This window comes from Chinchilla lanigera, unplaced genomic scaffold, assembly GCF_000276665.1.
Source record: "Chinchilla lanigera isolate Chin_1 unplaced genomic scaffold, ChiLan1.0 scaffold00080, whole genome shotgun sequence".
Classification (NCBI taxonomy): Eukaryota; Metazoa; Chordata; class Mammalia; order Rodentia; family Chinchillidae; genus Chinchilla; species Chinchilla lanigera.
The window spans coordinates 1,498,901-1,511,676 of NW_004955481.1; the positions used below are offsets into that span (position 1 = coordinate 1,498,901).

Consider the following 12,776-nt stretch of genomic DNA (forward strand, 5'->3'; position numbering starts at 1 on the left):
TTGTCTTTTTGAGACAGGGTCTCACTCTGCAGTTCAGACTGGCCTTGAGCTCATTTTGTAGCCCAGCCTGGTCTCGAACTCTCAACGATCCTCCTGCCTCAGCCTCCCAAGTGATGGGATTACAGGAGTGCGCCACTACGCCCGCTAAATGCCCTACTTGTAAACTGTCATTACATTGCACTACAAGAGCTTGAGTTCTAGTCTACCGTCCTTCTACCCTTTGAGTTCTATAAAGGTTGTCTTTGCCCTACTATACTCCCAAACCTTGGTACACAGTGGACATTCAACAGATAATTGAACCAACGGATATATGCACAAATTGACTTGGAACCAGTCCTGTATATTAAGTCTGTTTTGTTTTGTTTCTTTTGTTTTTTTTTTTTTCCGGTACCGGGAATCGAACTCACAACCTCGCGCTTGCCAGGCAGGCGCAGTGCCACTGAGCTAAATCGCCAGCCCCATTAAGTCTGAATCTGTGAGAACTGACACAGAATGTGAAATTTTTCACACATTTATTAAACGTTTGATGATTTTGCTCGCTAGCAAAGCAAGGTGTACATTTACAAAAAGACAGCCTCAGCCTCAACTCTGGGTGAAGGACTTGAGCCTAGCCTGACCACACCCCCTTACGTTCAGCTCTTATTCTCTTATGGATCCGCCCCTTCCGGTGTAGCGTGCAACTTTAATTGGTTTTCTCGCCCATCGATCTGAGCACCTCGGCGCCTATTGGATCAAACTCTGAACCCGCTTGCGCACTTTCCGGCGTTGGGAACGCGGAGTGGACGTAGGTTTGCCGCCATTGCGCTGAGGGGAAAGCGGCAGTCTGTGTGCGAGAGCTGCGGGGTGCGTGGCAGGTTTCAAGGCCCGGCTTGCGGGAGACGTGATGAGTCGGTGGGGTTGGGCCAGCTCGGGGTGCATGCACTCTTAGCGGCGCGGCCCTGCAGGCCGTGGGTATCCGGATGTTTCAGTGGGGCGTTTTGTAGGCCTGGGCCTTCCCCGTTAATTTTTCTGTCTCGACGCTCCCCTAGATTCTCCGGGCATGGCCGGAGTATTTCCGTACCGAGGGCCGGGTAATCCGGTGCCCGGCCCTCTAGCCCCGCTGCCGGACTACATGTCGGAGGAGAAGCTGCAGGAGAAAGGTGAACGAGCGGGAGCGGCGCGCGGGGACGGGAGCCGGCGGGTGTGCGCATGCGCGCAAGTGGGTTTGCCCCCCCCCCCCCCGGGGGCAGGTTCATTAGGTGTCCTACCTACTGCGTGTTTTATTTAGTTAAAACATTTTAAGTACCTATCTGCAGGCGCTGGTCCAGTGGGTGATTTAAACTCGTGTAGGATTTAAGTTGCAATAGGGGGATAAATAATGAAAATCCGAAGTAACAAAGACGTCGGGTAGTGAGAAGTGCGATGGACCAGAAAATGGCAGGGAGTGCGCCGCCCTTGCATGCTTTGACAGGCGCTTACCCACGGGCGGGGGCAATGGTCTTGCGGTCCTTTAAACCGAAGTACTTTTGTAGCCCGAAAATGGCAGCAGTTGCAGGCCAAACGCTATGCAGAAAAACGGAAGTTTGGATTTGTGGATGCTCAGAAGGAAGACATGCCCCCAGAGCATGTCAGGAAGATAATAAGAGACCATGGAGACATGACCAATAGGAAGTTTCGCCATGACAAAAGGGTCTATTTGGGGTAAGGAACATCCTGGAATAATATCACTTGGAATTTGGTCCTTTTCCTTTTTCTGTGCGATACATTGTAATCTTATATGCTGTTCTTTTGGAAAAGAAGTCTTTTTTTGACAGCCCATTTTCTGGTTATAAGAGCAAGGAGAAAACTATCAGAATTGTGCAATAACACTCAGATTTTCCAGTTATGGAGGGTTTTGCTCCAGTTTCTGTTGCTGATCTGGGATTGGTGCTTTAGCTGGTCCTGCTCATGCAATTACATGCACTCTAAGATCGGATGGTGGCATATGCCTGTAGCCCCAGTATTTGGTAGGCTGAGGCAGGAGGATCACCACAAGCTCACTGCCACCATGCACTACATGGGGAATTCAAAGGCATCCTGAGCTACATAGTGAGATCCTGTCTCAAAAAAGAAAACAAAAAATCCTCCTGGATAGGGTGGTACATGCCTGTAATCCTAGTACTCAGGAGGCTGAGGCAAGAGAATTGTGAGTTTGAGGACAGCCTTGGCTACGGAGTGTGTTCAGAACTAACTTAAGCTACATAATGAGACCCTGTCCAAAGTAAATAAGTAAAATGTCTCACTGAGTAGGTCATTGACAGAATGAGATCCACAGTAGAAAATTTTTTTTTTTTTTTTTTTTTTTTTTTTTTTTTTTTTTTGTCTTTTTGAGACAGGGTCTTGATATGCAGCTCAGCCTGGCCTTGAACTCACTTTGTAGCCCAGGCTGGTCTCGAACTCGCAATGATCCTCCTGCCTCAGCCTCCCCATGCCCGTTTTTGTTTGTTTGTTTGTTTTTTGTCTTTTTGAGACAGGGTCTCGCTGCGCAGTTCAGGCTGGCCTTGAGCTCACTTTGTAGCCCAGGCTGGTCTCGAACTCACAATGATCCTCCTGCCTCAACCTTCCCAGTAGTAGGATTACACACGTGTGCCTCTGTGCCCAGTTTTAGAAAACTTTTTATATACTCCCGTTGCTTATAACTTCTTGGTGGTCAGAACTCTGAGGTTTAGGGACTTAACTCACTCTTGACATCTCTATACTACTGTTTTTCTGTGGCTCTTTGCTGGGTGGGTATAGAAATTTCTTAGCAAAACCTTGTTCCATTTGAACACAAAAACGTTAGCCACTTAATGAACTGTCAGTGCCACCCATAGAAGCCAGACAGACAACTTGTTTGTTTGGTTTCTCCCTTTGTTTGGGTGGGATGGGTGGGAGAATGTGTAGTACTAGGGAGTGAACTCAGGGAACACTGAACTATAGCCCTAGCCCTTTTTGAGACAGGTTCTCACTAAATTGCCCAGACTGGCTCTAAGCCTGTGATTTTCCTGTCTCAGCTTCTTGAGGTTATGAACCTGTGCTGCTACATACAGCTCAAAAATACATGAGTGGGAGCCAGGCATGGTGGCCCATGCCTGTAATCTCAGCACTAGGGAGGCTGAGGCAGCAGGATTGTTGCAAGTTTGAGGTCAGCCTAGTCTTCAAAGTGAGCTCAAGGCCACCCTGAACTGCATAGGGAGACCCTGTCTCAAAAAAAAAAAAACAACCCAAAAAACAAAAAAACACTTGAGTGTGATGAACATTTCATTTTTTCTTATGGGAAGGCTTAGAGGGGAGAGAATGTAAAACAGCCTGATCTTCAGAGGGATAGTTACTGGTTAGTAGGGACTGCTTCCCAGTCTTATGGGACTGTGAGGCTTAAGAGGCAGAGCGGCACAAGGTGAAGGTGGAGATGGGGAGGCAGGGCCTCTCATGAAGGACCTGTGTACTGAATTGGGGAATGTGGACTAGAAGACATAATTTTCTGTGGAACATGCTATTGTGGTAACTGAGTTTTCAGCATGGGACAAATAGCAGATCACTGTTCCATTTCTGATAATCTCTTTTCTTCCTCATGTGGCAGTGCCCTAAAGTACATGCCCCATGCAGTCCTCAAGCTCCTGGAGAACATGCCTATGCCTTGGGAGCAGATTCGGGATGTGCCTGTTCTGTACCACATCACTGGAGCCATTTCCTTCGTCAATGAGATTCCCTGGGTCATTGAGCCGGTCTACATCTCGCAGTGGGGGTGAGAGGGGTGGGATGTGGTGGTGGTGGTGGTAATGGTTGGGGGTCAGTGGGTAGAAACTTTTGTGTGACACTCTTCCCTTGCAGGTCAATGTGGATTATGATGCGTAGAGAAAAAAGAGACAGGAGGCATTTCAAAAGGATGCGGTTCCCACCTTTTGATGATGAGGAACCGCCCTTGGACTATGCTGACAACATTCTAGATGTTGAGCCACTGGAAGCCATTCAGCTAGAGCTGGACCCTGAGGAGGATGCCCCTGTGTTGGACTGGTTCTATGACCACCAGCCATTGAGAGACAGCAGGAAGTGAGTAGTAGGGGGATGTAAGGAGAGTGGTAGGTGTTATGGCCTTGCTACCTGCCAACTTCATCTGGGCCTGCTTTTCTTCCTTAGGTACGTTAACGGCTCCACTTACCAGCGTTGGCAGTTCACATTGCCTATGATGTCCACTCTCTACCGCTTAGCCAATCAGCTTCTGACAGATTTAGTGGATGATAACTATTTCTATCTGTTTGATCTAAAGGCCTTCTTTACCTCTAAGGCACTCAATATGGCCATTCCTGGAGGCCCCAAATTTGAACCTCTTGTTCGAGACATCAACCTACAGTAAGTTCATAAAAGGGATTTTAGGTACATTGGGTCAGATAAAATCTAATTTTGATGATCCTGGCATAACTTCCAAGGAGTCTGCTGATTCTTGAATTTGTATTCTAGGGATGAAGACTGGAATGAATTCAATGACATTAACAAGATCATCATACGGCAGCCTATCCGAACCGAGTACAAGATTGCTTTTCCTTACTTATACAACAACCTTCCACACCACGTCCACCTTACCTGGTGAGACAGCGGCAACACAGCATTTGGAATGAAGGCCGGTATTTAGGTTGGGCCAAAGTCCAGGAGAGCTCTGGTTGATTCTTCCTTTTACTTTAGGTATCACACTCCCAATGTCGTGTTCATCAAAACTGAGGATCCTGATTTGCCAGCTTTCTACTTTGATCCTTTGATTAACCCAATTTCTCATAGGCATTCAGTCAAGGTGAGAGAAGTGGATGCTTTTGTGTGTGTGTTTGTGTGTGTGTGTGTGTGTGTGTGTGCGCGCGTGTGCTCGCGCGCTGCTGAGGGTCAAACTCAGTGCTACGCAAGTGTTTTACTATTTACATGGGAAGGGACACCTGACTTCATCTCTTGGCAGAGACATGTCTTTTTCTCTTGCTTTTTCTCTTTTTTGTTTTCTTGTCTTTTTGAGACAGGATCTCCCTATGCAGTTCAGGATGGCCTTGAGCTTACTTTGTAGCCCAGGCTGGCCTCAAACTCACAGCGATCCTCCTGCCTCAGCCTGTCTAGTGCTGGGGTTATAGGCATATGCCACAAGGCCTGGCCTTTGTCTTTCTTTTTCTTTTCTTTTTTTAAAATGTGGTTCAGGCTGGCTTTGTACTGACTGTTACCCAGGCTGGCCTTGAATTCATGGTGATCCTCTTGCCTCAGCCTCCAGAGTATAGGGATTATAGATGTGTACTACCACATACAGCTGGAAAAATTTCTTCAGCTTGGCCGACGTCTTACTAGCTTAAAATTTTAACTAGAGAGAGATGTGTTTTACATCCTGTTAAGTGTTCCTCTTGAACTATAGGCTAATTTGAAAGTTCAGCGTTTGACAGAAAACAGGTTTACTAATATACTCTTGGTTCCTGTGATCATTTGAGCTTATCCTGTTAGGGTCTTCGTACTCTATTCTGTTGTTTTTTTGTTCTTTTTTTTTTTTAAACTTATATTGAGATACAGTTAACATACTGTATAAGTTACGCCTTTATAGTGTATAATTTTTAGTGACATTTAGCTTATCTTCTGTTTCTATGGATTCACCTTTTCTGGTGATTTCATGTAATGCAGTCACACACTGCGTGTCTTCTGTGATTAGGTTTTTAAATTTAGCATAATCTTTTCAAGTGTTCATCTGTGTTCCATTTTTTGTTGTTATTGTCATTGTTGTTTGGTATGTCAGCCAAGCTCTGTCTCTTAGCTACACCCCGGTATCCATGTGTTTCTTTTTTTTTTATTGTGTTCTTCACATGAGCATATTCCCTTTATTGCCTTCCTAAAACCCAGTTTTTGCAGTTTGGGCCGGAAGTGATTGCAGTGTTTGCTTCCTATGGTGTTGAGTCTTTGGCAGACTTTTGATGGTAAACCAGTTGACGTGTGAAGGGAGATGCTTTCCTGGTTGGTTCTGGTTCATTTTTTGTTCCCCTGGTCTCCTTTGCCCTGGCTCCTAGGACTTCTCTTGTCGTGCAACCCAGTTTGTAGGGTAGGCATTATGGTTGGCCTTGGAGTTTCCTTCTTATCTCGTATCTGTGTGCACTTCATTTGATGAACAGTCCTTGTGGGATTCCTTTTGCAGAGCCAGGAACCATTGCCAGATGATGATGAGGAATTTGAGCTCCCAGAGTTTGTAGAGCCCTTTCTGAAGGACACACCCCTCTACACAGACAACACAGCCAACGGCATTGCCCTGCTTTGGGCCCCACGACCCTTCAACTTACGCTCGGGTCGCACCCGCCGGGCCCTGGACATACCCCTTGTCAAGAACTGGTAAGGCTTCTACTTAAGAGGATGATGATAAACTTGTAGAGGAAAGGATTCCATCTAAGAGGGTGTGTAGCCTTTTCTAGAGTGTCTGGAAGGAGAGATGAGAAAAGCTCTGGTGGGCTTGTTTTCCCAGGTACCGGGAGCATTGTCCTGCTGGGCAGCCTGTGAAAGTGAGAGTCTCCTACCAGAAGCTGCTTAAGTACTACGTGCTGAATGCTCTGAAGCATCGGCCCCCTAAGGCCCAAAAGAAGAGGTAAAGTGCTCAAGGGCCGTGGTTCACTTTCTGTTTCAGAGATAATTCGTAGACTCTGATTGTATTTATTCCCACACTAGGTATCTGTTCCGATCTTTTAAAGCTACCAAATTCTTTCAGTCCACAAAACTGGACTGGGTAGAAGTAGGACTACAAGTTTGCCGTCAGGGCTACAACATGCTCAACCTTCTCATCCACCGTAAAAATCTCAACTACCTGCACCTGGACTACAACTTCAACCTCAAACCTGTGAAGACCCTCACCACCAAGGTGCCTGCATTGGACTTCAGGGCTCTCCTGGGCTTAGGGATGGCTGACTAGCTTGAGCATGGCCTGCGTCCATTTTAGACCAGTGGTCGTTAATGTTCTTTGTGTTCTTGCCGTTTTCAGGAAAGAAAGAAATCCCGTTTTGGGAATGCTTTCCATCTGTGTCGGGAAGTACTGCGTTTAACAAAGCTGGTTGTGGACAGTCACGTTCAGTATCGATTGGGCAATGTGGATGCCTTCCAGGTGAGGCCAGGTATCCCCTACCCCTGCCCAGGTGGGAAATCTGGGTGAAGCTTGTGCTGAGCATGGAGCTGGCTCAAGCTCAGTCTAGCGGGACAATTGTGTTGCAGTTGGCAGATGGATTGCAGTATATATTTGCCCATGTGGGACAGCTAACGGGCATGTATCGATACAAATACAAGCTGATGCGACAGATCCGCATGTGCAAGGACTTGAAGCATCTCATCTATTACCGCTTCAATACGGTGAGACCTGGCCCCTCTGTACATCTAGTCAGGACTCATTCCAGGACCTACTTGAAGAGAGGTTATGAGGGTGTCATTATTACCTTCACTTTGTGAATCTCAACACTTTCCCCACAGCCTACCTCTAAGTCCAGCCAAGAAGGGATTATAGGCCAGAGTTTTGGTCTGTTTTCAAGTTTCTCACTTACTCTCATTTTTATGGTGGGTTTTGTTTTTTGGTATATGTACTGCCAAAGCAAACACATGGTAGTTTTTGTTAGTTTTGTTTTGTTCCTATGTTTGAGCCACATTCCCCAGTGTTTTTTGATTTGTTTTGTTTTGTTTTGTTTTGTTTTTGAGATAGAATCTAGATAAGTTGCCCAAGCTGATCTTAAATTTCTGATCCTCCTGCCTCAGCCTCCAAGTGCTGGGACTATAGCTGTGTGCTCCCATGCCTGGCTTCTCCCTGTTTTACATGTTGAGGTCCTAGATTGTTTCCTTTTTTCCTTTCACTGTCCTGTATTTCTTCTGCCCTACCTTTGCCCAGTTTTCTTTCTTAGTTTTTTTCTTACTGTTTTTTTTGTTTTTATGGTGCTGAGGATCAAATCCAGAGCTTTACTACACGTGATAGGCAGAGTGCTTCCATTGAGCTATATCCTTAGTCTGCCTGCCCTGTTTTCTGTTTTTTTTTTAACCTTTTTTTTTTGGGGGGGAATTGAACTCATGGCCTTGTGCTTGCCAGGTAGGCACTTATGCGGCTGAGCTGTATCCCCAGCTCCTGTTCTGTGTTTTTATCTGAATCAGTTGCTGACTTGTGTTCTTGATGTGTGCTTTGTGATTCCAGGGCCCTGTGGGGAAAGGCCCCGGCTGTGGTTTCTGGGCTGCCGGCTGGCGGGTCTGGCTGTTTTTCATGCGTGGCATTACCCCTTTGCTGGAGCGCTGGCTGGGCAATCTCCTGGCCCGGCAGTTTGAAGGTAGGTGATTTTCTTTGTCCAACATCTCCTATTATTCTTTTATCTGTTTCCTACTGTTGTATAAGAACCCCAGGATTCTCTTTCTTGGGCTTCTCTCTGAGGCTTGAAGCTATCGTTCATTTGCAGGAATGGAAGTTTCTCAGAAGTGTAGTTGTGAATAATTTTGTTTGTGCTACTAGAAACTGAATCCAGGGCATTTGCACCAATTGCCCTCTCCCCCAACTTTTTTTTTGAGAAAGGGTCTTGATAAGTTGCTCAGTCTGGGCTCCAATTTGTAATCCTCCTGCCCCACCCTCCTAGACTGCTAAAATTACAGACCTGTACCACCATGCCCAGCTCGTAGCTTTGGTTTTGTATGTGTTGGACATATGGACATTTTGTTAATATCTTCTGATACAATCTCGTTGGACCATTCCTTCACTTCTAGGCCGACACTCTAAAGGGGTGGCAAAGACAGTGACAAAGCAGCGAGTAGAATCCCATTTTGACCTTGAGCTTCGGGCAGCTGTGATGCATGACATTCTGGACATGATGCCTGAGGGGATCAAACAGAACAAGGCCCGAACAATCCTGCAGCACCTCAGTGAAGCCTGGCGCTGCTGGAAGGCCAACATTCCCTGGAAGGTAGGCTTCTTTCTAGCTCCAAGGGAGCATGGCCATCCATGGTTCTGAGGTTAGGACTACCACTCCCACACACCTTTAGGTGGCTGTCTGACTTCTGTCACTTTATCGTTGTGCCTTTTTCACCCTTAGGTCCCAGGACTGCCAACACCTATAGAGAATATGATCCTCCGATATGTGAAGGCCAAAGCTGACTGGTGGACCAACACTGCCCACTACAACCGAGAACGGATCCGTCGAGGGGCCACTGTGGACAAGACCGTTTGCAAGAAGAACCTGGGCCGCCTCACTCGGCTCTACTTGAAGGCAGAACAGGAGCGGCAGCACAATTACCTGAAGGTAGGACAGAGAAGGCTGGGCTGGGTGTTGGGTCTCGGTGGGCAGGTGGACTACAGAGCTGGGAACATGCCTTGCCCTGGCTTTTATGTGTGGCAGGAAGCTAATTTCAAATCCACCTTGCAGGATGGGCCTTACATCACAGCAGAGGAAGCAGTGGCAGTGTATACCACCACTGTGCATTGGTTGGAAAGCCGTAGGTTCTCACCCATCCCATTCCCCCCGCTGTCCTACAAGCACGACACCAAGTTGCTCATCTTGGCTTTGGAGCGACTCAAGGAAGCTTACAGGTGAGGAGTCGGGTGGATGGGTTCCTGCTGCGAGGGGTAACAGGGAATGTCATCATTGTCAGTCCTAAGGAAAATTTAGTCCCAGTGCTTTCTGTGTTTGCTATCCACTTGGTCTTTTTCATTCACCTTTCCCATTGCTTTGTCAGTGTGAAGTCTCGGTTAAACCAGTCTCAGAGGGAGGAGCTAGGTCTGATTGAGCAAGCCTATGACAACCCCCACGAGGCATTGTCCCGCATCAAGCGTCACCTCCTCACACAGAGAGCCTTTAAAGAAGTGAGTGAGATGTTCCCCATGTTTTCTTTCTTGCTATTGTATTTGTTCTTACCACCCATGGTACCAGGTGCTTGGTGGATTGGTGTCACTCAACTTCTTGTTCCATAGGTGGGCATTGAGTTCATGGACCTCTACAGCCACCTGGTGCCAGTGTATGATGTGGAACCACTGGAGAAGATAACCGATGCATACCTAGACCAGTACCTGTGGTATGAAGCAGATAAGCGCCGCCTTTTCCCACCCTGGATCAAGCCTGCTGACACAGAACCACCTCCCCTGCTCGTTTACAAGTGGTGCCAAGGTAAAACTTTGGGAATCATTCCCTGAGGAAGAGGAGAAGTGAATTGATCTGTACATCTACATTCTCATCTGTGCAGCATGATTGGTTTACCTTTTTGTTGTAACAAGGGAATAGTATTGATGTTAAACTGAACAAAGCTGACACTTGTAATGATCTGGGTGAAGGCAGAGAGTGGTAGTGGGATTGCATTTGGAATGTGTTAATAGTTTCTGTGGGCACCTGTTCTGAAAAGGAATGTCTAACCTGCTGGGGACCTGTCCTGCCTATTCTTCAGGCATCAATAACCTTCAGGATGTGTGGGAGACCAGTGAGGGCGAGTGCAATGTCATGCTGGAATCTCGTTTTGAGAAGATGTACGAAAAGATTGACTTAACCTTGCTGAATAGGCTACTACGGCTCATCGTGGACCATAACATAGCTGACTACATGACAGCCAAGAACAATGTTGTCATCAACTATAAGGTGTGTGTGGGGGCAATGTAGCAAGGAATTATGAGGTGGAAGGGTTGTCCAGCCTGCTCAGTTAAGATTTGCTGAAGGGAGAATGAAAGTCTGGACGTGGCCATGGGTTGTTGAGAGTTGCAGTTCTTTTTCTTCTAGGACATGAACCACACAAACTCATATGGGATCATCAGAGGCCTGCAGTTTGCCTCATTCATCGTGCAGTACTATGGTTTGGTGATGGACTTGCTGGTGTTGGGATTACACCGGGCCAGTGAGATGGCTGGGCCCCCTCAGATGCCCAATGACTTTCTCAGTTTCCAGGACATAGCCACTGAGGCTGCCCACCCCATCCGACTCTTCTGTAGATACATTGACCGCATCCATATTTTCTTCAGGTGAACAGCTCTTCCCTGCATGGTGCAGAGGCATACATCCTGCTCTGAAAGCAGCAGTGATGTCTTAGTTCTCATTGCAGGGTGGGGTTTTAAGTGGGATGAAGTGTGGGAGTGGGATGGGGTTGCATCTGTGGAGTTGGGGGGCCTCAGAGTTGTGGTGTATTTGGGCCTCAACAGTGGACCTTGCCTGCTGTAGGTTCACAGCAGATGAGGCTCGGGACCTGATCCAGCGCTACCTGACAGAGCATCCTGACCCCAACAATGAAAACATCGTTGGCTATAATAACAAGAAGTGTTGGCCCCGAGACGCCCGCATGCGCCTCATGAAGCATGATGTCAACTTGTGAGTCTTCAGTGGGGACTGTAGGAGCCCCAAAGACATCAGCCTAAGGGACCCATAGAGCAATTAGAAGGCACTGAGGAAGTCGTGTCCTTGGTGGGATGAGTGTCACCCTGTTACGGTGTCATTGGTCTGGCTTTGAAGGGAGGTCTTCCAGGAGACTAATGTGACCGTATGTTTCCTCTGGGCAGGGGTCGGGCAGTTTTCTGGGACATCAAGAACCGTCTGCCACGATCAGTTACAACAGTTCAGTGGGAGAACAGCTTTGTGTCTGTGTATAGTAAGGACAACCCCAACTTGCTGTTTAACATGTGTGGCTTTGAATGTCGCATCCTGCCTAAATGCCGCACCAGCTACGAGGAGTTCACCCACAAGGATGGGGTCTGGAACCTACAGAATGAGGTACAGCCTGGGCAGGGGGCTAGGAGTAACATTACTACCCTTCTACCTCCGGCGTAAATGGGGGTCAAGAATAGGCGTTTATTTTCATTTTCAGTCCATTGATCCTTGGTGGTGGGTGGGTAGGGCTTATTGATGGTCAGACTTGATCCATGCCCCGTGGCAGTTCCAGAGATGTGTTGACCCTGACTTTGTGGTTTAGGTTACCAAGGAGCGGACGGCTCAGTGTTTCCTGCGAGTGGATGATGAGTCAATGCAGCGTTTCCACAACCGTGTGCGTCAAATTCTGATGGCCTCTGGCTCCACCACCTTCACCAAGGTATATAAAGCCCTCTGGCCCCGCTTCCCTCATGTCTTCTGCTCATCTCACATCCTTTTCAGTTTTCCCTCTATTTGAGCTCTTTTCTTCCTAGCTTTGCTTCATGCACCAGACTCTCTGCTTTGCGGGGTAGCCAGATTGATTCACATTTATTGTCTGAGAATTCCTTATAGGAATTCAGCAATGTACATCTATGGAATTGTGAAGATTCTAAATTAGGTAAAAGTTATTTTGAACAAAGAAAGCATCATTTTTGGATTTCCCAGAGGTTTGTTAGTCAAGTTATGTAATGCATTTCAACTAGTACAGCGTACCGGTGAAAAGCCATTCTCACTAGGTATCTATTTTCCCTTCAGTTACTTACAGAGGCCTTGTTGAAGGCACCTGAAATCCAAAAAGACTCTGAAGATTTGTTAATTATGTATACTTAGGCTTTTGCAAGTGTTTTTTTATTTTAGAGAGAAAAGAACAAAAACAACTCAAAAAGTATAAAAATGATACACAATTTCAAAACAAGATGATAAGAAATCAACAGTGGTTGTTGTGTTACTTATTGTTATCTTCAAAATAGTTGCTCAGATTACCAGATATAGGCATGTAAGATTGATCAAACAATTAAACATTAACTGTTCCTTTAATAAACCAATAGAAACTAGTAGTACAGATTATCTTAGGTTTTTGCAAGTTTTAAATAAAGTTGCCTTACCCTGGTTTCACTTAGAATAGCTTGTACCTGTAACATTTCCTTTCATTCTTTTTTTTTTTTTTTT

At 46.6% G+C, this 12,776-nt stretch overlaps 1 protein-coding gene across 1 annotated transcript in view; it reads left to right on the plus strand.

The window, feature by feature from the left end:
- Positions 1–733: 733 nt before the first annotated feature.
- The window catches only part of Prpf8 (pre-mRNA processing factor 8), a 31,037-nt gene continuing 18,994 nt past the window's right edge, over positions 734–12,776 (plus strand). The window contains exons 1-24 of the mRNA XM_005402612.2: positions 734–843; positions 1,029–1,139; positions 1,512–1,680; positions 3,578–3,742; positions 3,829–4,047; positions 4,135–4,347; positions 4,456–4,581; positions 4,678–4,783; positions 6,143–6,333; positions 6,464–6,583; positions 6,664–6,853; positions 6,974–7,093; positions 7,201–7,335; positions 8,159–8,288; positions 8,716–8,912; positions 9,042–9,248; positions 9,372–9,535; positions 9,682–9,808; positions 9,917–10,109; positions 10,384–10,571; positions 10,710–10,948; positions 11,145–11,291; positions 11,480–11,690; positions 11,890–12,006. Coding sequence (XP_005402669.1) covers positions 1,040–1,139; positions 1,512–1,680; positions 3,578–3,742; positions 3,829–4,047; positions 4,135–4,347; positions 4,456–4,581; positions 4,678–4,783; positions 6,143–6,333; positions 6,464–6,583; positions 6,664–6,853; positions 6,974–7,093; positions 7,201–7,335; positions 8,159–8,288; positions 8,716–8,912; positions 9,042–9,248; positions 9,372–9,535; positions 9,682–9,808; positions 9,917–10,109; positions 10,384–10,571; positions 10,710–10,948; positions 11,145–11,291; positions 11,480–11,690; positions 11,890–12,006 — 3,774 coding nt within the window. The 5' untranslated portion in view covers positions 734–843; positions 1,029–1,039. The remainder of the gene's footprint in view (positions 844–1,028; positions 1,140–1,511; positions 1,681–3,577; positions 3,743–3,828; positions 4,048–4,134; positions 4,348–4,455; positions 4,582–4,677; positions 4,784–6,142; positions 6,334–6,463; positions 6,584–6,663; positions 6,854–6,973; positions 7,094–7,200; positions 7,336–8,158; positions 8,289–8,715; positions 8,913–9,041; positions 9,249–9,371; positions 9,536–9,681; positions 9,809–9,916; positions 10,110–10,383; positions 10,572–10,709; positions 10,949–11,144; positions 11,292–11,479; positions 11,691–11,889; positions 12,007–12,776) is intronic.